Here is a 24,924-nt window from a genome sequence, read left to right as displayed (position 1 = left end):
GGGCATACAAACACTGTCATTGTAGGTTCTAAACATAGTATAAGGTTGCCAGGACTGATGTATCATGCCACATGATGGAACATGCCAATAACAACGGTGTATCTCACTTGCCACATTTTCATGTGGGGGAATTTTACATGAGACACGGAGGGTATCATGGCACATTTGCTGTTGTCTCTCTACTGCAAAGGGGAACAGGAATCCTCAGATCATGAACATCTGCTCCTTCATCCACAGCAGGTTGTTCCAGCTTGAGCCTCATGCACAGGCAGCTAGGCACCTGTGTGCAGAGGTGGGCAAACCATTCACACGCAGGCTGTCTAGCAGCTGGAACATAAACTATACAACAATAGGCCTCAGCCGAGAGCACATGGGCAAGGGGTGAGGAAACATCTTGCACATGTGACATAAGGAAAAACTGTTGTGCAATTGGGCTGTCTGTTGGGTAGTCTATACTACTAGCACCCCATGGGGCAACATTGGAATAGCCTGATCTACAGAACTTCACAAGCAACTTGTGCCTTCACCAACAGAAAACATCGCATCACCACCTTGGAATTTTATCATTGTGATTTCAGGAAACTCAGTGAATATAAGGATGCTTGTATACTCTTCCTTCTCTTCCCCTTACGGTGACCCTACTGAGATCTGGGATAATATTATTTGAGAGGTATACATCTTGGACCCAGTACCCAGGAAGTTGTGGGTAGCAGTGGATCAACATTTTTGGTACCTTGTAGTGTCCTTGCCAAGACATACTTCCTCAGTCATCAGTACTATTAACCAGGTGCAAGTAATTTTGATGATCAACTACACAAGACACAAAACATTGCATGTATCATATCATAGTATTGTAAATTTCCTGTTAGCTGATTGTTTAGTAACTTTGACTGACATAGGGACAACCCGTATTTGATGCCTGGTACCGTAAAGATTTTTCCTAAAGTGAGGGTACTGGAATAAATGGCACATGGACTGCTGAGAGTAACTGAGGAATAACATAATTAAACAGATGCAGCTCTAGTTTGATAAAGCTGATACTAATGTTTGAGAGTACAGTGTGTTAACCATATGTGACTTCATATTGATGTTCAGTTATTGTATCAGCAGAGGATAACACAGCCAACAGTTGATAGTGTGTCACACCATGAAGCCTGACTGCTGAATTCCTACATTACATCACAGTATCATTTTTTTGCATTCTAATTTCATCTGCCAATTACGTGTGAGAGGAACAACTGTCAGCACGGAATCTTCCAATGAAACTTTCAATCACTAAATTTGCGAGTTCATTGTCATAAGTCACTTTGGATGGCTGTCCATAGGCACCACTTACGACTGATTCCATTGACTACTAATCAACTGCTAGGCACAGGAAAAAATTTTATTTTATGACCAATTTTGGTGTTACTTGTTGTCAATTTTGGTGTTAGTTGCTTACTTTTGTCTTGTTTCATAGTTTTTCAATGTTATATTGAAAATAAAAATTTGCCTACCAATTATATTTTTTGGTGTCACAGATAACATTTATTCAGGTTACTCAAAAACATGAAATAATTTGTTAAACCCGATAAATACAATCAATTAAAGAAAAAATGATTATGTGACCATACACTGTTGAAACTGTTTCGTAAACAAAGAACTGTCATAACTTGGAAGTTCTCTTCTGGGACATTATACCAGCAATCAATCAGTGCTAAGCCTGGTGTAAAAACAGCTGCCAGGATCTATATCTGAAGATGGAAGAAAAACTGCCTTCAGTACAATAGTTTGATACAAGCCATGACAATGTCTGAAAGCTTACCAATTATTTCTAACTTATGTATGTTTATGTTGGACATGCCAGGTTAGGCAAGAGCGCTAATGCACTGCTGCGCTGCTTCCATGACTCGGGTATGCGCGCCGACCCTGAATCGAATCCACCCGGCAGATTAACTATGTGGGCCGGTGCGCCGGCCAGCCTGGATGTGGTTTTTAGGCGGTTTTCCACATCCCACTAGGTGAATACTGGGCTGGTCCCCACGTCCCGCCTCAGTTACACGACTCGCAGATATTTGAAACACTTTTGCACTATTTTATGGTTTACACTAGATGCAGACAGCTGGGGTACACTGATTCCGTCCTGGGGGGGTACGGGTTCAAGACAGGAAGGGCATCTGGCCACCCCTTCAATTAACCCTGCCAAATCCGATCGTAACCATGTCAACCCTGCGAAAACTGCAGGACACAGGCACACGTAAAAGAAGAAAAGATTTACGTGTATGCTGACCACTCAATGCCTCCACTATATACTACACTCACCCCATTGTTTTTATACCATCTGTTTCATTGAATGACACACCCATAACACATTTATGTGAAATTAAATATTCCTACAGGGAATAGCAGTTCCCAATGTAAAAAGCACTGAATATGGGTCTGAAAGTATGATTTTTAAATAACAATCTTCTGTTTCATTCATCTTTATTGTGTTCACAAAACAGTTATTTCTGTTCTTATTAAATAAATCCATGTTGTCAACCATAAATCTCACACACAGTAAGATACGTTAATAAGAGCAGTTCACTGAAAACCCAACTCACTGCCCAGCTGCAACAGCAAAATACAAATTGTACATTTCACATTTTTGTAATAATGACCAATAGCAAGACAATCTGCAATGACTCTTGTCATGAAGCAATTTTCCTGCTAGTACTCCAAAAACTTGCAAGCAGCAGCTGATGAATCAGAATAATTAAGAAAAGAAAGGGTGTAAATGGCATACAATTAAAAATAGAGGAATTCAAATACTGGATTGCAGATCATTTCACCCATAAAAATGCACAGGTATGACAAGTGTGCACCTCGTGTTGCACTTTCTCCAGTTTACCTTCACAAAAGAGAAAATGAACATAAGATTTTGAAGAAAAAAAAAAAATCAAATTAAGAGAACAGAACAGTGTCAGCCAGTATCCTGTGCTAATGTGCTACAGCACAGAGTAAATATCACACTAAAATAACGCCATTTCTCTTTGAATGTGAGCCAGAAATCACACTAAAGTTACGCCATTCCTCTTTGAATGTGTGCTGGTATGCAAATAAAACAATTGAAAATGTTTTTCATAGTGGTCTCTCTACGATAACTAGAAACCACTGTCGAGTGCTAAAATGACAATCAACCGAACTACAAGCGGCTCAGGTCAGCTGTCTGTTCTCAACTGTGCAAGCTTTGATGTGACACATCCCTTCCAGCAATATCAGTGCTACACTGCTCACAGCACCAGGTCAATAAGTTTCTTTGAAATTGTGTGTAAAGTACTGTACACACACAGAGCATGAGAGGTTTTTGAGGTGTGGTTGCAGTAACAGCTCTGTGGGCAACTGGTTAGCTGCACTGGCTGGTAATTTGTTGGTCCAGGTTCGATTTCCACTGCTACCAACAACTTTATTTTTCAGTTTTATTTTACCCATTGCAATGTTAGGTAACTGTGTATAAAATTTAAATGTACTTAAACAGTTCAATGTACGTATGTAAAAGTAAGTCATTTTCGTTGAAATTATGCTATTGAAAATTACACATCAAGTGTTTACCATATTAACTTACTTTAGGCTTTCAGAAACCAATCATAATTATTAGGATGAAACTTTCTGATCATCTTTGTTACACACTACCACACTCATTCTCAATATATAGGAAAACATGCAAATATTATTCATACAGTAACATAGGTTTTCCATGTAATAGGTCTGTGGGGATTAAGATTCACCTCATTCATGTAGTGCTGTCAAAAAGAGATACTTTTTTTTTCAATATCTCTTCTCTGCAAACCACTGTGCAGTACATGGCATAGTGTAGTTTCAATTGTATCAGTTATTAGGCCTTTTTCTTGTTCCACTCATGTGTGAAGCACAGGAAGAATGATTCCTTAAACATCTCTGTTCACTCTGTAATTAGACTAATGTCGTCTTTGTGATCCCTATGAGAGCAGTACACAGGGAGTTGTAGCATATTTTTAAATCCAGTGCTTAAAGTTGGTTCTTGAAACTTACTTAGTATGCTTTCAGAAGATGGTTTGTGCCATCTTCAAGTGTTTGTCAGTTCACTTCTTTCAGCATCTCTTTGACATTCTCTCAGGGGTGAAACAAACCTGTGACCAGAATGAGATTTTCACTCTGCAGCGAAGTGTGTGCTGATACAAAACTTCCTGGCAGATTAAAACTGTGTGCTGGACCGAGACTCGAACTTGAGACCTTTCCCTTTCGCGGGTAAGTGCTCTTCCATCTGAGCTACCCAAGCATGACGCATGCACCATCCTCACAGCTTTGCTTCTGCCAGTACCTCGCCTCCTACCTTCCAAACTTTACAGAAGCACTTGCCCGCAAAAGGCAAAGGTCCTGAGTTCGAGTTTCAGTCCAGCATGCAGTTTTAATCTGCCAGAAAGTTTCAAACCTATGACCATTCGTGCTGCCCTTCTTTCTAGAAGTTTAATATCCTCTCAGCCTTATTTGGTAGGGGTACTACATGCTTCAACAATATTCTAGAATGGGTCACTCAAGTGTTCTGCAAGCAATCTCCTTTGTAGACTGATTGCATTTTCTTTGTATTCTATCAATGAACTGAAGCCTATCACTTGCTTTACCTACAACTGAGCCTATGTGATCTTTCCATCTCATACCTCCTAAAAACTGGTACATCAAGGTATTTGTATGAGTTGACCAATTCCAACTGTGACTCACTGATATTGCGGTCATAAGATGCCACTTTTTTTTGTCAAGTGCACAATCTTACATTTCTGAATAGTTAATCCAAGTTGTCAATCTTTGCACCACTCTGAAATCTTACTAAGATATGACAATATTTGTGCAGCTGCTTTTAGATAGTACTTCGTTATAGACAACTGTATTATCTGCAAAAAGTCTGAGGTTACTATTAACATTGTCTGCAAGGTCGTTAATACACAACATTAACAAGAAGGGTCCCAACACAAGTTAGTCACAGGTCTTGTTCTTCACACCTTGTATCTATCAAATGAAAACTGATGTAAAGGAGGAACCTGAACTCTGACAAGATTTCTGATGATTTTTCGGGACGTTTTCTAAGTATTTTGATATAAGGGACCCATGGTATCCAGTGGCTCATTACAAAATAATTATGTAAGTATGATTGATTTTGCTTGCTATCGCAATTACTTTTGTGCCTGTGAAGACACCTTCACAACAGTGAAAAACCTGTAATATGCTACCACTAAAATGTGTAACACAAAGTACAGAGTAATACAGCAACACATAGATGAAACTAATGTGATGTGGTTGCCGTTGTTGCGGAAACAGCTCTGCATAGCATCATCGTGCTGTTCCTTCATTGCTTATAAGCCAACTCTTTGTCAGTAAATCTATCAATATTGCTGTGTATTACTGTTACTACACAGCTAACACTGCTGAAAATAAAACCCAAGGCAGCATTGGGTAGTATTTAATGCAAATTTGAGGGCGAAGAGTAAAGTGGGCATAGCTGTTGTCAACAGCAAGTACCGTGATTCCATGTACCAAGTTTTCAAACAAGATACTCAGCACATACCGAGTGCATTCCATTGTTATATAGTATCAGTACAATACAGATACTAGGATGAAAGGGGGTCAGAAATCATATTAAATGCAATCACTTTGAAACAAGTCAAAAGAGACCACGAGAACATTATATCAAAATACTCAGAAAATATCGTCGAACAAACTGAAATTTTGTCTAACGTTCAGGTTTGCCCTGTAAATGATAACATATGTTTAAATATGACTGTCCATTCTGGATTCTACGACAGTCTAAGACCTGTTTTGTCACTTACTTTCAAAAAACCAGCATTCAACAGTAGCACTGCAAATGCTGCTGCTCTTTAAATGTTGTTTGACAGCAGAGGTTGAGAAAGACACTGTCTGTCTGACTTTTCAGATTCCTCACAGTTCAGGATTAGTGAGAAGAGAAGCAATGATGCAGTGCATGGATAGTTGTTCTATTTCAATACACGAGGAACATATACGCACAAAAGTTTGAGTAAACTATTGATTTCTTTTTAGCTTATAATCATGATGTTATTCTTCCAGCTTTGTGCTTATTTAGCTGCTTCTCCAAGACAGAGAACTTTCAGTCTCTATTTCTGCATGAATCTTAAGAATAAAAGATGTTTGGTTTTGAAAATGTGTGTACTTACTGAATAGCTCCGCAGTTGAAATTATGAAATGAAGTTCTACTTTCACTGAAGCTTTTTTAAGCATTTACAATGGTATTTTAGGATTTGAACTGAAGAGTAGCACAGTTCTTTTTTTATGTATGTGCTTACAAAAGTAATACTGAATACCATCCCACTGTTCCAAAATTCTGTTGGCTGAAGGTCCTCAAGTAAGCCATCTTGTTGCTGTATGACTCAAAAACTTGAGATGTGTTTCCAGTGAACAAGCCAAACACCAAAATAACATTAAATATTGACCATAAAATTGACTGCTTCTTTACTTAAACTCTCTAAAGCCTTTACATAGGCATTATGCATTGTATGAACGTTGCAAGTTCCAATCTCTATAAGCTGTCTGCCTCAGGTCTCTAGGACATCACTAACCAAAATCCTGAACACTTACTGACATTAGGTCCAGCTGATCACAGTATTGAGCATTTATTTAGGGACATGATGGCCTCAGACATTGCTTTACATAATTTCTGACGTAATACTTCACAATCTACTTTGCTGAAAAAGACAGTTCATAGGTGACATGTTGATTTGGAACACTTACACAGTGACCAAAATGTAATGATTGACTGTAATTCTTTTTTATCTTTAACATTGATAGTTTCATTGAAACTCTGTGTAATTTGACAATTATGCTGCTTATAACATGTGTTTCTGGAAATATGGTGCCAGTCCATTACTTTTTAGACATCTCATTTTCTTGGTCAAAGGTGAAAAATGTTCAGGAACACCATCACAGAACGTCATCTTAAAAACACTACGGATATCATCTGATGAACCCACAGAGTAATTGTAAATCACCAGTTTCATTGTTTGAATCTATTCTGGGTACTTAACATCTGATCTAGTTGTTTCTTGGCCCCAGTTTGTCGGTGGGCATTCATGCAGACAGACAGCTTGTTGGTTGTCATACCCATGTAGAATTCTGCACAGTGGTTGGAAATTAGCTTGTAGATCAGATGACTGGTTTCACAGGTAGCCCTGCCTTTGATGGGATACGTGATGTTTGTGACCGGACTGGAGAAGGTGGTAGTGGGAGGATGTATGGCACAGGTCTTGCATCTAGGTCTATTACAGGGAAATGAGCCATGAGGCAAGGGGTTGGGAGCAGGGGTTGTATAGGGATGGACAAGGATATTGTGTAGGTTCGGTGGGTGGTGGAATATCACTGGGGGAGGAATGGGAAGTATACTGGGCAGGACATTTCTCATTTCAGAGCACGATGATAGGTGGTAAAATCCTGTCAGAGAATATAATTCAGTTGCTCCAGTCCTGGGTGGTACTGACTCACGAGGGGACTACTACTCTGTGGCCGGACAGGGGACTCTGGGAGGTGTTGGGTGACTGGAATGATAAGGCATGGGAGATCTGTTTTTGTACAAGGTTGGGAGGGTAATCACGATCTGTAAAGGCCTCAGTGAGACTCTCGGTATATTTCGAGAGGGACCACTCATCATTACCGATGTGACAGCCATGGGTGGCTAGGCTGTACGGAGGGGACTTCTCGGTATGGAATGGGTGGCAGCTGTCGAACTGGAGGTATTGCTGGTGGTTGGTAAGTTTGATATGGACAGAGGTACTGATATAGGCATCTTTGAGGTGGTCAATATCGAGGAAGGTGGCTTGACGGGCTGAGTAGGAGCAGGTGAAGCGAATGGGGGACAAAGTGTTGAGGTTCTGGAGCAATCTGTATAGGGGGGATGGGCTTCTGGGTGTGCTCACAGTCATACACCAGATTTGCTTGTAGGTAATGCCTTTAAAGGAGAAGTAATTGTGGGTGAGGATATAATCGGTCATGGCGACTAGGAAGGGGGTGGTTGTTTTGGAATCTGTCAGACATTAGGAAAGGTAGTGTTCAATAGCAGTAAGGCTATGGGCATTAGGGATGTTAGTGTAAAGGGAGGTGGCATCAATAGTGACAGCAGGGCACCATGTGGTAAAGGAAAAGAAACTGGAGAGTCGGTGGAAGCCTCTTTCATATGGGAGGGTAGGTTGCAGGTAATATGCTGAAAGTGTTCGTCTATGAGAGCAGAGATTCTCTCAGTGGGGCACATTAACTGAGCACGATCGGGTGTCCTAGGTGGTTGGGTTTATGGACTTTAGTAAGAAGGTAGAAGTGTGAGGAGTGGTAGGGGTGAGAAGATAGATGCATTCTGGAGAGAGGCTCTGGGATGGGTCTAATGATTTGATGAGAGACTGGAGAGCCTGCTGGTTTTCTGGAGTCCTTTGCCAGGTAATCACTGCAGTTCAAAAGCTTTGTCAGCAGGTAGGATAATAAGGTTGGGATATGTTTTTAGGTGGTGGATTGCAAATCTTTCAGCAGATGTAAGGTTCGTTTGCATGTTGGGGATTTGGTGAATGATGGTACGGCAAGGTTTATGGTTAAGAAATTCTGGAAAGTTAACAGTGGGTGATTTGAGGGCAGTTTGGGTGGATCATGGTTGGATGGAGGAGTGAACCAAGCCAGGCAGGGTTCGACATTGGTTTTCGGTCGAGTCTGATTAGTATGTTTGACGGCGAAAAAGTGTTTCCACTGTAGGGACTAGGAGAAGGAGAGAAAGTCTTTAACAAGTCCTAAATGATTGAATTTGGGGGTGGGGCAAAAGGTGAGGCCTTTTGAAAGGACTGATACTTCTGCAAGGCCAAGGCTTTTGGAGGCCTTGTTGGCCAAAAGCTAACTTCCTGACAGTCTTTTTGTTGTGCCTTTCTGTGACTCAACATTTCTGCAATATGGCGAGAAGCAACTATCCTTTTCATTATATTGCTACATTCTATCCTGGATTTTCCACTTTTCATTATAATACCATACTTTATTCACTTTGTATTCGTTTAACTTCTATGTATTCCACTGTGCAGCACTAAATACAAAGCTGACAAGGCAATTATTGCTACTATTTAATTCTCTGGCACTTTACAGCTGAAGTATCAGTATTTTGTTAACAGTCAGTGGCCAATCCAAGCAGTCTCGTGCCTATTATCCGATGTTATACATACAATGTGAAGAAGGAACTTCCAGTCTCGAAACACATTATACAGAAACTTCCTGGCAGATTAAAACTGTGTGCCCGACCGAGACTCGAACTCGGGACCCTTGCCTTTCGCGAGCAAGTGCTCTACCAACTGAGCTACCGAAGCACGACTCACGCCCGGTACTCACAGCTTTACTTCTGCCAGTACCTCGTCTCCTATCTTCCAAACTTTCGAGTCTCGGTCGGGCACACAGTTTTAATCTGCCAGGAAGTTTCATATCAGCACACACTCCGCTGCAGAGTGAAAATCTCATTCTGGAAACATTATACAGAGACATATATTTTGTAATTGTGACTCAACTGCTGAGGAGTTGCAATAATATGGGTAATATACTTACACTGAATCATCTCAGCCACACTACTATGGATGACTTGGGTCTCAGTTGGATAAATTTCTGCTTTGGCTAAAAGTGGAAAGGTAAAGGGACACGTACAGCACAAAAGAGTACAGGCCAACCTTGTCTGTTGGCTAGCAGAGACAGCCGACCGTTGAAGAGGGTCGTAATGTGTAATAGACCATCACACAGGAATTACAAATTGCGTCAGGATCCATTGCATTTTACTATGACAGGTGGGAGGCGAGACAACTTGGATTTCACGGTCAAGCTGCTGCTCATAAACCACACATCACGTCGGTAAATGCCAAACGATGCCTCTCTTGGAGTAAGGGGCATAAACACTGGACGATTGAACAGTGGAAAAACATTGTGTGGAGTGAAGAATCATGGTACACAATGTGTATATCCGATGGCAGGATGTGAGTATGGTGAATGCCCGGTGAATATCATCTGCCAGCGTATGTAGAGCCAACAGTAAAATTCGGAGACGATGGTGTTACGGTGTGGTCATGTTTCTCATGGAGGGGGCTTGCACCCCTTGTTTTGCATGGCAAAGGCCTACATTGATATTTTAAGCACCTTCTTGCCGCCCACTGTTTAAGAGCAATTCGGGGGTGGTGATTGCACCTTCCAACACGATCGAGCACCTGTGGCGAAGTGGTTACACGACAATAACATCCGTATAATGGTCTGCCTGCACAGGTTCCTGGCCTGAATACTACAGAACACCTTTGGGATGTTTTGGAATGCCGACTTCTTGCCAGGCCACACCAACCAACATCGATACCTCTCCTCAGTGCAGCACTCCATGGAGAATGGGCTGCCATTTCCCATGAAACCTTCCAGCACCTGATTGAACATACACCAGCAAGAGTGGAAGCTGTCGTCAAGGCTAAGGGTGGGCCAACACCATACTGAATTCCAGTATTACCGATGGAGGGTGCCACGAACTTTTAAGTCATTTTCAGCCAGGTGTCCGGATACTTTTGATCACATAGTGTAACTCTATAGTGGTATTGTTCATGGAAACAGTGTCTACTGCTCGCCATCCTGAAGAGCTCTGATAAAAATCCATGACACCTGACTTCATTTCTTTCATTAACTTTAATTGCTCTAATAACCACTTTATCTTTGAAGGTTGAACTTTTGAAGAGATCAAAGGTACAGCCGTTTCAACTAGATTTGTTCCCTCTTACTCAAACAGCATTCTTTAAATCCCAGAAGAGCCACCCCAAATACAGTTTAAGTTTATGGATGACAGCAGGCCTTGTGGAAAGCCCGAACTTCACTTTCGGGAATGGCTCAGTCATTAAATGTACATGGTCTTTTACCAGCTTCCACATTACTTCACTTGGTAGTGACACCTATACTTTAAGGGCAGCGCCACAAAACTGCAAAAAGGTGGGAATTTAAGGAGATGGGACCTGGATAAACTGAAAGAACCAGAGGTTGTAGAGAGCTTCAGGGAGAGCATTAGGAAACGATTGACAAGAATGGGTGAAAGAAATACAGTAGAAGAAGAATGGGTAGCTTTGAGAGATGAAATAGTGAAGGTAGCAGAGAATCAAGTAGGTAAAAAGATGAGAGCTAATAGAAATCCTTGGGTAACAGAAGAGATATTGAATTTAATTGATGAAAGGAGAAAATACAAAAATGCAGTAAATGAAGCAGGCAAAAAGGAATAAAAACATCTCAAAAATGAGATCGACAGGAAGTGCAAAATGGCTAAGCAGGAATGGCTAGAGGACAAATGTAAGGATGTAGAGGCACATATCACTAAGGATAAGATAGATACTGCCTCCAGGAAAATTAAAGAGACCTTTGGAGAAAAGAGGACGACTTGCATGAGTATCAAGAGCACAGATGGAAAACCAGTACTAACGAAAGAAGGGAAAGCAGAAAGGTGGAAGTAGTATATAGAGGGTCTATACAAGGGTGATGTTCTTGAGGACAATATTATAGAAATGGAAAAGAATGTAGATGAAGATGAAATGAGAGATATGATACTGCGTGAAGAGTTTGACAGAGCACTGAAAGATCTAAGTCGAAACAAGGCCCCGGGAGTAGACAACACCCCATTAGAACTAATGACTGCCTTGGGAGAGCCAGGCCTAACAGAACTCTACCATTTAGTGAGCAAGATGTATGACACAGACGAAATACCCTCAGACTTCAAGAAGAATATAATAATTCCAATCCCAATGTAAGCAGATGTTGACAGATGTGGAAATTACCGAACTATCAGTATAATAAGCCACGGCTGCAAAATACTAACACAAATTCTTTACAGACAAATGGAAAAATTGGTAGAAGCAGACCTCGGGGAAGATCAGTTTGGATTCCGCAGAAATGTTGGAACAAGTGAGGCAATACTGACCCTACGACTTATCTTAGAAAATAGATTAAGGAAAGGCAAACCTACGTTTCAAGCATTTGTAGACTTAGAGAGAGCTTTTGACAATACTGACTGGAATACTCTCTTTCAAATTCTGAAGGTGGCAGGGGTAAAATACAGGGAGCGAAAGGCTATTTACAATTTGTACAGAAACCAGATGGCAGTTATAAGAGTCGAGGGCATGAAAGGGAAGCAGTGGTTGGGAAGGGAGTGAGACAGGGTTGTAGCTTACCCCCGATATTATTCAATCTGTATATTGAGCAAGCAGTAAAGGAAACAAAAGAAAAATACGGAGGAGGTATTAAAATCCATGGAGAAGAAATAAAAACTTTGAGGTTTGCCAATGACATTGTAATTCTGTGAGACAGAGCAAAGGACCTGGAAGAGCAGTTGAACGGAATGGACAGTGTCTTGAAAGGACGATATAAGATGAACATCAACAAAAGCAAAATGAGGATAATGGAATGTAGTCGAATTAAATCGGGTGATGCTGCCAGAGTCAGATTAGGAAATGAGACACTTAAAGTAGTAAAGGAGTTTTGCTATTTGGGGAGCAAAATAACTGATGATGGTCGAAGTAGCGAGGATAAAAATGTAGACTGGCAATGGCAAGGAAAGAGTTTCTGAAGAAGAGAAATTTGTTAACATCGAGTATAGATTTAAGTGTCAGGAAGTCGTTTCTGAAAGTATTTGTATGGAGTGTAGCCATGTATGGAAGTGAAACGTGGACGATAAATAGTTTAGACAAGAAGAGAATAGAAGCTTTTGAAATCTGGTGCTACAGAAGAATGCTGAAGATTAGATGGGTAGATCACATAACTAATGAGGAGGTATTGAATAGAATTGGAAAGAAGAGAAATTTGTGGCACAACTTGACTAGAAGAAGGGATCGGTTGGTACGGCATATTCTGAGGCATCAAGGGATCACCAATTTAGTATTGGAGGGCAGCGTGGAGGGTAAAAATCTTAGAGAGAGACCAAGGGATGAGTACACTAATGTGTGTGTGTGAGTGTGTGTGTGTGTGTGTGTGTGTGTGTGGTTTTCTACATAACCTTAAAAAGCCGACTACAGTGCAAGATACGCAGAATAACATACTTATTTGCATATTTGCACTTGACAACGAGAAAAAATTCTTGAAACATGTTGTGCTAAGAATGAAAAAAGTATGTAAGTAGTGCAGTATTTCATTATTTAAATAAAGAATGACAGCTGGAGGCTTTCAAAACATTGATTATGACATGTGAAATTGAGTAAAATGTTCCTACTTCCCAAACAGTTATCAGTTCCAGTTACATCAGCAGTTTTTACTAGATAATAAACCTTGATTAGATAAAAGTCCTTGACAAGTCTTTTGATGCCTGTTATGTACATGTACCATACATAAAGTGCACATGGGTATCCTATAAGTAACTTTTAAAAGCTTAAAATATTATTTCTCACAATTACATTTTCCCGTGTTTTACACCATTTTTTTGGCGTCCCTTGAAAAGTGTAAAAGCGGGGTCTCACTGTATTCAGGTTTTATTAGAGTGGTTTTCTCCTTGGCATTTTAATGTCAGTTATAAAATCAAATCAATACCATTTGTGTTACCACTGTAATAGGTAGCATTAGAGTTCCTTTCATAACATGTTATGCACAGAGTACTGTTTGTGGCCAGGCCATTCTGTCAATACAGAATTCAGTACATTCATAAGCAGTTGCACAGGGGATGAACAATTTTTCAACCGTGCAAATGATGTCAGGGCTCCATAGTGGAAACCGTGTCATTTATAGCTCCATGCAGCCAGGGTATTCACACCTGAACTATATTCAAATCCTTGAAAGGCAAGCATGCACTACCAGAGTTCTTTCAAGCAAATCATGACACGTTTACTTGTATAAGCGTCTTTTGCTTTATATCCCTGTTCACAGATATTGTGCAAATGTATTCTACTATATTCAACTTAAGTGTAATAATTTTACATTCATGTGTGTGTGCACATGTGGAAAAAATAAAAATTATCTTTAGCCATACAAAACACTTTAAAGACAATATCATAGTAACACAAATTATTTCTCTGGTTGCAGTATACTTCATGGGCTTGTGGAACCTATTAAACAATTAATCAGTTTCTTAAACATTCTAACATGTTAACCACAATTAACAGATTAGCCCATCCCTACGATCAATATGCTTACTAAACATCTGTACGGCTTTCATTCAAATCAAAAGAAATTTCAATAATGTGCCTGTAAAAATGTTTTGGTCATACATGTGCCATGGGCCCCGTAGCTTTGAAATCGTCTATAAAAATATTGCTGCAGCTGGTGATGTATGAGGCCCCATTGCTCTGCTGTCCAATATCTCTTAGTACTTGTGATATGTTTATCTCAGCACATACTGAAAAAAAACTATGCAACTATTTCCAAAATGACACGGCTCATCTGATGCTGTAAAGTGTGTTTTACAATAATCTTATAAACCATGACGCTGTATACAGACAGACAATAGCATGTTTACGGTGTAATTTCTGATTTTTAATTATGTCAATTAAAATCTGTGAATATGTCCACAGCCCCCTATTTATCTCTCACAGTAATAACTCTGTCAGTTGTTTTGAAATTTGTGGGTGGGAGATAATGACACCAGACTCTCGAGGTCACCCAGGAGGCTTTGAGAGAAAGCTCCAGTGTCCAAACCAAATTGCTTTCCTGAGACTGCTTTATCTTTTAAAAATTTAAAATTTATTTTAATAACCAGTAAAAGTGTAGAGCTGCTTGACAAGATGGTAAGATGACAAAATTCTCCCCATGCAGTATTCTGCAAAGCTCTTGTTGCTTCACTTTCATTAATTTTTTTTTTTTTTTTTCCGGTACTGCTGCTCCTGAACTTCAGCTAATGATCTGCCTATTATCCACACCAGCTGCAATTAACAATGTCTCATTTTTTACAAGTGTATTGATGTGATCCTTATTTTTCTGGCAAATTTTATCAGAAAGGAAGGAAATTATTCCTCAGGCTACTGTTACGAAGGTGTTGTGCTCATGTACTCAAGACAGCCGGCCTTCAATGGTGTACCACTTCCCTCCAATGGGGAAAAAACTCAATATAGCTCTGACTCAAAACAGAACTATTAACAAGTGTGTAATAGGTACCTTCCTGATGAATATGACATTACAAACGAAAATGTGTCTCAGTCATGGGTCTGAACTTTGACAGCAAGAGTATGACAAGCAGTCACCTTAACCATTATACTAACTGATCTTGTCACTTGAAGTTTCCTCCAACATCACAATTTAATGTCAACGAATTTCATTGATTTTATCCGCACTGATCCAACTCATTTAATTTTAGTAAATTTAATTCAACTGGTAATCTAGAACCTCTTGCCTTCCTTTACACATCAATGATGAAAAAGCTAAGTCTGGACACCTGGATGGGGATTTGAATCCCAGTCCTCTGAAGCCAAGAACAGTGTCTTAAGCACTGAACCAACTAGCTCTGTTAAATGTCTCATTAAAGATAAAATGTTACTGTTCAACGTTGTACTTCTCAAAACAATGTTATACTATAAATGAGATATATTTCAAAATGAAGGGTTCTTGGACATATTTTGTTGACAAAAATAGTGCCCTATAACATTTTACAGAAATTTATCAAAGTTCACATAGGTATATACACTACTACATCTAAGCTCGAAATCGTCAAGTTCCACACAGAAATACTGCAGCATGGTGAACCTAAGCACATTAAACAGTGGCAAGATAGCACAGAAATATGTGACACACAGAACATCAGTGTGAGACCACTAAATGATACAAACATAGTCTGTGTCAGCAAAGAACTTGAGTACAGTGATCTTTACTGTGTACTTTGTGCATTTGGCAGATTGTATTCTGTTATGGAGCAAGAGACTATGAATAGATGTGGATAACAACACATGTGGGTAGGTCACTGGTAGATTAGAAGTCATCCATAGTCAATGTGAGATAGACTAGTCAAATGCAACCCACAGTGTCATTTTACAGCTGTGAAGAATATTCTGGATAGAAGGAAATGTTCAACAGTCAAGTTCAAATATAAGCTAACACTCAGTTCCTACACTTATCTTGTCTTAAGTGCCTGAAGACACTGAAAGCAGCCCAGCACTTGCCTTCGCTAAAGGTTTTGTGCCAGTCTCTGTGTATTACAAATACCATTGGACTACGTAAAGACAGCTTTGAGATGATGCTCTGAATGTTCAGTGTCCAGTCAGATGCATTTCTCTCTCACAAAGGCACTGGTCTCTTTCCCACTATGAGTACACCATGGAACAGTGCAATAGTATATTGTTTTCGGTGAGTTAGTGTAGTGCCAAGAATGGTTTTTGCCATCTATTCAACTGGAAGTCCCATGGACACATCACAACTCTGCTAATATTATGTAAAGGGAGGCAACATAGTTGAACCAGTCTTCTTGCTGGAAGAACTTCAGGTTGGGAGCATGAAGGCGACAGCATATTTTCTTATGGTACTGTGGTGGCTGTACTCTATATGTATGGCATAATGAAATGGCATGTGCACTTTATTTCATGGTGCATACAGATCTGGGATCCACCTCATTGATGATAATACCTGACACCACACAGGGATGGCCAGGGCCTGGTATATATGGATATCTACACCATGAGAAAATCCCACGTCTGAAGTGGCCACCTTACGTGTCGGACTTCAATCTGACTGACCATGCAGGGGACACTTCAAGCAAATGGCTTGAAGAGCTTAACACTACCACCATGGACCATTGCTCACTTCCCAGAAGCACTTGTGTAGCAATGTGGAGAATCATCACAAGCCATGCTGGACAGTTTAATTAGCAGTATAGGGTACATTTATGTATCCTACGTGCTGTGTGAGGTCATTATATCCCATACGCCACCTATGTAGGGGCACATGGTAAGTGCCACTCGTAGACCAGAGACTGTTTTCCAGTACGCTTTGCATCCTCATCACTGTTCGGCAATGTTACCAGATCACATTTTAGTAAGCTTATTATAGGCATATCTCATATTGTGAATATATAAGATTAAATGACAATCTAATGTCATACAGATCAAGTGTGTATCTAACATTGGTTGGTGGTTGTTAGTGTTTAACGTCCCGTCGACAACGAGGTCATTAGAGACGGAGCGCAAGCTCGGGTTAGGGAAGGATTGGGAAGGAAATCGGCCGTGCCCTTTCAAAGGAACCATCCCGGCATTTGCCTGAAACGATTTAGGGAAATCACGGAAAACCTAAATCAGGATGGCCGGAGACGGGATTGAACCGTCGTCCTCCCGAATGCGAGTCCAGTGTGCTACCACCGCGCCACCTCGCTCGGTATCTAACATTCATCAACTAACTACATAAGGGATTTTCTAATATTGGGATTGTGGTATTGTTGGTATTCACAAAGAATTTGAACCCCTTTCTTTCTGGTAGAAGACCGAGACATCAAACAGGAAGATTTCATTTAGTATTAACGATTTGAAGACAGACGCATACATGGAGGAATAAAGATCAGATTTAAAAAAAAATTATTACTACCAATAATCATAGACACTAAATTAGCAGAAAATAAAATTAACTTACATCGATGATTTCAACATCATAATCATTACAAAACCAGTATTTCTTTCCAGATTCTTCACATAATTTTTCTGCAATAATATGGCAAAAATGTTCTATATCAAAAGTCTTCTGAAGCACAATAAGGCAGGGAGCCATCTGCAAAGCACCATGCAAAAATATATCAGAAACGTAGAACATTTTTATGAAAAATTATCCAAATTTCATTATTAATAATATAAATTACACAGAATACATTTTAAAATATAGTATGTATCAAATCAATTACAATGACAAAATACGTGGAATTATGCAACCTCACGAAAACTCATATTGTTGTGAATGTGCAATGAGTAAAATCAACTTTTTTTATGATGAAGCCACAAAAATTTCTCCTTCTTTGTAAGCATTGTGTGCTAAATGTATAAATACCCATAACACAATAAAAAAATGTACTGATGATAATTCACAGCTCAGCATCGTAATATGCATGATGTGAAGAAGTGGTGACAAGAGGGTCACCATCTTACACTGAGAGCAATGGTGTGTGTGTGTGTGTGTGTGTGTGTGTGTGTGTGTGTGTGTGTGTGTGTCTAAGCCAATTTGGCACAGAAACAGCAGGCCTCTTGCAATCATCACTGTGGAATTTATAACCACCTAACTCCAACATAAGCAGAGACATGGGTAAAACCATGTTTTTCCAGCCCCCAGTGTATAGGCTGCCCTGCATGACAGGCAAGTTATGCTGGAGTAGTATCGGCCTGCTTTATTGACCCGCTTTGCATGGTGGCCTGTATATCAGGGCAAATACACAATTCTCAACCCCCCGCCCCCCCGATGTGCAGCCTGTCCTGCATGACAGGCATGCTGGAGTCATGCCAGCCTGCTTTAATGAACTGTATTTGCAGGGGCTACACATGCCACTGAGCATGGCTGGTAAAAGGTTGAAAACCATAGAGAAGGGGATGGACAGAGGTGAGGAGGAGGAGGAGATGTAGAGAGAGAAAGAGTGGTCAGGAGGAGATAGAGGTGAGAGGATGAAGTGGACAAGTCAGCAGCCAGAGGGGGCGGAAGAGTACAACAGAGGGAGCAGAGGTGGGGGGGAGGGGGGGGGGGGAAGAGGAGGGCAGAGAGAGGCAGGGAAGAGAAGGTGTGTTTGATATGTGTGTCTAGCGCATATGCGGGTGAAGCTGCAGGGAAAAGGCTAGGTATACATTATTATTAGATTTGTAAACCTGCATTATTTGTGCATTAACTAGCCAATTAATAAATTTAGAAAAGATTAGAGACATTTGTAAAATGCTTATTCTCATTTATCAACTAGTGAAATAAAAAATACATTTCAGAATTTCACCAGATAAAAGATTAATCATTTTGTGTGTCAAAGCTTGTAGTAACTTCAAGTAGCTTTCTATAGTTTGTAACTGTGTTAATCAGGTATCAGCTGCATGGGTAGTGTAGCCTAGTGCTCTGTGTTCATGCAGAAGGTGCAGGAAATTGACCGACTTCTTTGTTGTATGTAACATGGAGCATAGTGAGGGAGTGTGACATCCTTCCAATATAGCAAATATCATCCACTGAAGTCTCAGATTCTATATGTAAATACTACCTTCACATTTATCAGCGCTGACAAACATCTTGGGCTACAAGAAATTCACATACAAGCTATGGCTAAAAGATTATCATTATGGACCAGTACTGCAGGTGCATTAGATCAAGGCTTAACACTTCTCCCCTACAAGTCAGAAATGGCCATATAATGTTGTAACTGGTTCTTCCTCACCAGTTTCCAAACAATAGTGAAGCAAATCCTATCACATGGATATTTGAACAGTAACATACTCACTGCTGCCAACAAATTTACACCATTACAGGAGCTGTTGTGACGTGTACAGGACTCCAAACTTATTATTTAGTAAACAACTAAAACAATATATACTGACAATATAATGTTCATATATAGATAAAAATATTTACTCACCAAGTGGCAGCAGGAGAATACACACACAAATAGGTGTAACTTTTACAGGCTTTTAGAGCCAGTGGTTCCTCCTCCTAGCAGAAGAGGTGAATGGAAAAGAATCCAGCAAGTCTCCCCTGACCTCAGGTTGTGGACGACTTTTCTCAACTGTACCTCTTTTCCTAAACCTTTCCAGTCCTTTTCCTTCACCGCTCTTCCTTCCCCTTCAACTCTTCTGCCAGAGGAAGGAGCCACTGCCTCCAAAAGCTTGTAAGAGTTAAACCTTTTTGTGTGTGTACTCTCCGGCCAACACTTTGTGAGTAGATTTTTTTTATCTATCCATTTAAATTTTATTGTATAACAAAACAAATTATGTTTATTACTATTTGTGAACAGCAAAATTTGTTGTCTTAATTGTAGAACTCTAGAAGGCTTTTGACAGAAGTCTATACAAAGTGTTGTGTTTTGATTATATAGAAATGGGTACTTTGACTGAAGTTAAATGCATTCTGAGTCAGAACAACTTAACCACAGTGTTTTAAAATCAGGTTCTGTCATTGGCCTAGTACCTTAATAAATGTTTTAACATAACCAGTCGACCTCTTTAATGAAAATTTTGAACTATAATTACAATTGCATGACATAAGGAACATTCAAGAGCAATATCACTCTATGATTTGCCCCTAAATTACCCTGAGTTGAGCCCCTAAGGAAAACTTTGTGACTGTATAGAACAAAGCATCATACTTCACAGACTGTATCTACGCAATTTGACCTGGACACACATTGGCAAGAATTGCCCGACTTCAATATTTTCTCTATCCTGAACCTTGTGTAGTCCATACCATAGAGGTTTACAGCTGTTGTCAACATATATTGATGTGGTACACAGTACTAAGAGGAAGATGAATAACATTTTTATCCAGAGGCCTATAACAAATAAATTTTTTCATATGTGGTTATAGCTTATTCCAAATATCTTAAATTGTGACCATGTAGACTGTCAGATTTCAGCTATCATTTCCTAAACTCACTTGCAACAGTTAACATTTATATCGGTTCATTTCACAAACTGTAACAATTTATTTTCTGAAAGTAACATGTTTATAGTACTACATTCAACAATTTAATGGGAGCACCCATCTACCAACAGTACAAACACACGAGTCCACAACTTTTCTGAACGTTACACTGGCTCACAAATGTCAACCCAGAAGGGAGAGTGGAAGGGCAAAGTAAGTGCAATTTAATGGTTGCCACCATCTACACACATACTCCATAAGTTGCCACACGGTGTGTGGCAGAGGATACCTTGTATCATTGCTAGTCATTCACTTTTTTCTTACGTGCGCAAAAGGAGTGAACAAGTGACTCTATATGCTTCTGTACGAAAAGTAATTTTTACAGTGTCTACAGTCCTTATGTGATCTCACACATGTTGGTGACAGTAGGATCAGTCTATAATAAATGCTAGTTCTCTAAACTTCCTCAATAATGTCTCACGAAAAGAACTACTTTTCCCCTCCAGGTATTCCAATCCGAGTTCACTGAAGATTTCCATAATACTCATGTGTTCTTCAAACATACCGGTAAAAAATCTAGCAACACACCTCCGTACCGCTTAACAGACCTAGTGGGAATCCCAAACACTCAAGTAGTACTTATGACTGGGTCGCATAAGTGTTCTGTGCGCCTCTTTATCCGGAGTTCTGGGTGATCCCATTTTAGTTCCTAATTTTCTACAAACACTTCCTTCCTTTAATCCGATAAAGCACTATTATAATAAAAGGAATTTAATCTGTAACAATTTATGATTGTCTGTCTATGATGCAGCTTGGTAAGCAGAAACTTTTCCTACAATTTCTAAAATATATTTTATTATAGAACAACAACAACAACAGAGCAGCATGGTGAAGCAAACTTATGAAGTTCCCTTACATAGTATTTCACGGTTACTAAGATTACTATTATAATCTTTGCAGTTGCCTTCCTGGTGCTGACCTTGTCATCCTCTCCCAGATGATATCTTTCAGATGAGGGGTCAGTACACTGCTCTCCACGTCACTGTAAACTTTCAGACCTACGAACCACTTCTACTCAAGACCTAGGAACAACTTCTACTCATCAAGTAGAACCTCAATGGGTGACACAAGTCTGAGTGCACTCTGTTACAGTCCTCCCAAAGAGGTAAAATCTGTGGCAGCACTGGGAACTGAATCTGTGTCCTCTGTATGAGAGATAGACATGCTGACTCCTCAGCTTCTGAGGTGGACCTTTCATTTTCTACATTTTCACTTTTTAATGGTTTCTCCAAAGTAGGGATACCTATTTTGAAATGCCTGTTAGTCTTCACTTTTTCTTGCAACTATCAGCACTTTTTCAACATTTTAATTCTGAATACACAAATATTTCATCCAGAGAGGTCACGAGGCAGTTACATCTGTCAACTTCACTGAAATAAAATGTGAGATGAACTAGATTTTAAAAATCTGGCATATTTGAAATGAAAATTGCATTGTGTATTTTCTCTTTGTTTTCAACACTGCCAGACCATTAAATTCATTTCTAGCAGCTGCTGAACCAAATTTTTCATATTAGGTTCTTGTGATCTTGAGATGCAGTTCCAACATAACTTTCATATTTACTGCATCTTCTGTGATTATGGCTAATCTTCTCCAATGTACTCTCTAAACTGTTTACCTATACCTCAAACTATTAATTTTTTTGCTCAGATTTCAAATATGAAGAAAACTATACATTTATTTACTGTACAGCATCACAGATCAATATTCTAATACTATTGAGTACTAACAGTTAGCATAATGATCGACTCCACTAACATGATGACAAACTTTTACAAACTGTGTATTAATTTACTGACTTTGCCACCATAAAATATAACTTGAAAATGCATCATGTGCTACTCTGGCATCAATGGTGTTGATGCCAGAATGAGTATATCAAATTAACACATATTTCATTCTTGTGGTTATCCTCCTATAGTTGCTTAAAACTACAAATGTCATTTGACACACAGGAGAGAAAAACAACAAATAATAAAACAAAAAAGTTCACAGTCTTTAGGCAGAGAATTGGATGTGCAAAACAACATATAAAGAAATACAAAGCAAAAGCAATAAAAAGTAGTTGCATCATCTCCTACAGATTTTACTCCTTAAAGAACAAATAAAATTAAGTTTTGGCTGAAAGTGAAAGACAATGGATACTTAAAGACATCAATATGATTTAGTTTGCCACATCAAAACGAAGCGTCAAAGTCCACACATACATTATGTCATAACAACCAAATGTTACAAATTATGGAATAATTGTGAGAGCACAAAGAAAAATAAATGGAACCCCCCCACCCTCCCACAACCTCACAAGCAGATATGAAGGTTAACACCATCAAAGAGTTGCCTCGCTCCAATTCTATCAAATGTCAACACCAATTACTCATGAGAATTTAAATCAGAGGTGGCTGCTGTGTTGGGAGGAAGCCCCCTTGTAACCAATGTGCCATTAAAGTAGGATGTCTGTCATCAGACCTACTCGTGGCTATCTGGGAAACAAGCTTAGGTTGTGCGAGACATGCCACATCAGCAAGTTTGATCGCAACCAGACTGTGAGTGGGCCAATGTGCAAGACACCATCTCCAAGGCTGTGCATGAAGTGGGCTTTTCATGTGCTACTTTCACAAGGATGTTCCACTAGTATCTTGATTCACAGAAAACTGTCATCACCAGTGTCAAATGCTGTGGGCAACAAGGCATTAACAACAGGGGACACTGTAAACTATGATGAATTGTAACCACTGGTATGGAGTAATGTGAACAAATTGCTGCCTAATTCAATACTAAACAACAACCTGCAAGCTGTCATACAATCCAGAAATGTCCCATATTTGGCACTCTTGCTCACCACACATCACAAGGACAGACAGTAGTATGTGCAAAAGTATACTTCACTGGATGTTCAATGTGTGCAAAAGGTCTTCAAAATAAGGAGACATGAAACTTCCTGGCAGATTAAAACTGTGTGCCAGATTGAGACTCGAACTTGGGACCTTTGCCTTTCGCGGACAAGTGCTCTACCGTAGGAGACGAAATACTGGCAGAAGTAAAGCTGTGAGGATGGGGTGTGAGTCATGCTTGGGTAGCTCAGCCAGTAGAGCATTTGCCCGCGAAAGGCAAAGGTCCCGAGTTCGAGTCTCGGTCTGGCACACAGTTTTAATCTGGCAGGATGCTTCATATCAGCGTACACTCAGCTGCAGAGTGAAAATCTCATTCATAAAGAGACATAGTAAACATTGGACCAAGTCTATGGCAGGGCACGCGTGCTTCGAAAATCACATGAGGCTAAGCATTCAGATTTGACAACAGGACAGGTGGTTGACGTACTCTTGTGAGAGAGATGTTGAAATGGGTTCCCTGATTTTCCGCCATTGTCTCAATACAGAAATCTACTACATTATCATGTGCGTATGTTTGCTCGATTACAGTATGGAACCAGAGCACCTAACCTCAATCATACCGAACACATTTAAGACACTGCCGAGCACGATACATGGGCCTTTGACACATCTCGCATCACTATCTGTAAATTGTGGATGACAGTTACAGAACTGTTTAACAGAACGGCTCCCCAACAATTTCAATATCTTGTTACGCCCACATCAAGGTATTGCTGGCATTAGGGCAAATTCTGTTTCTCATTAATGTGTTCTCCACGATAACTCTAGAACTCCATTAGTTGTCTCCTATTCTTACTTTTTCCAGCATTCCAGATCATGACATTATTTCAACCATTCATCACATGAAATCTTTAACAATGAAAACTTCTACCTACATTTTAGTTTGGATGGATTCTATGTTCACATGTTTTCATAGTAATAGCAACATGAACTGCCAAATGTTCAGAAATAAAGAGTGTTGCTTAAGATATTACAGTTAATTTCACAGTTAATGCATTAAGATATTTACCAGTTTTTCAGCTTTTGAATTTGATATCATCTGAAGCTGCATATACCCAGCACCATGAATCTCTAGTGGAAGTGCACAGTGGTAACCAGGGCTCTCACCAGAGTCATCATCTGCACACATTAAATAAAAGCCACATTTTTAAAGCCATCTCACTAAAATTGTAAAAACCTACACAACTGAACTGCTCTGTCAATTATGAACACATACTCCATTAATAAAATATAAAAGTAGCAAAAAATGAGAACATTTGGCAGTGAGGCTTAGCATAAGTCATAGATCTTTTCTCAAGATGTTTTTCACTGGTATGAAAAAGGGAATGACACACAGTACAAAGTGCAACAAAATGGTATATGATTAACTTCTCATGGTTGGGATTCACAGTCATGTAATATTTCTTAAAAGACATCATAGTTGCTGTTGACTGTATAAATCCGTTGTGTG

General features: G+C 39.6%; 1 protein-coding gene across 1 annotated transcript in view; it reads right to left on the bottom strand.

The window, feature by feature from the left end:
• The window catches only part of LOC124556371, a 118,369-nt gene that overhangs the window by 51,252 nt on the left and 42,193 nt on the right, over positions 1-24,924 (bottom strand). The window contains exons 6-7 of the mRNA XM_047130335.1: positions 24,484-24,593; positions 17,566-17,700 (exon numbers count right to left, since the gene is read on the bottom strand). Coding sequence (XP_046986291.1) covers positions 17,566-17,700; positions 24,484-24,593 — 245 coding nt within the window. The remainder of the gene's footprint in view (positions 1-17,565; positions 17,701-24,483; positions 24,594-24,924) is intronic.

Source organism: Schistocerca americana, chromosome X (genome assembly GCF_021461395.2).
Source record: "Schistocerca americana isolate TAMUIC-IGC-003095 chromosome X, iqSchAmer2.1, whole genome shotgun sequence".
Lineage (NCBI taxonomy): Eukaryota > Metazoa > Arthropoda > Insecta > Orthoptera > Acrididae > Schistocerca > Schistocerca americana.
This window is presented reverse-complemented; position numbering and strand designations above follow the sequence as displayed.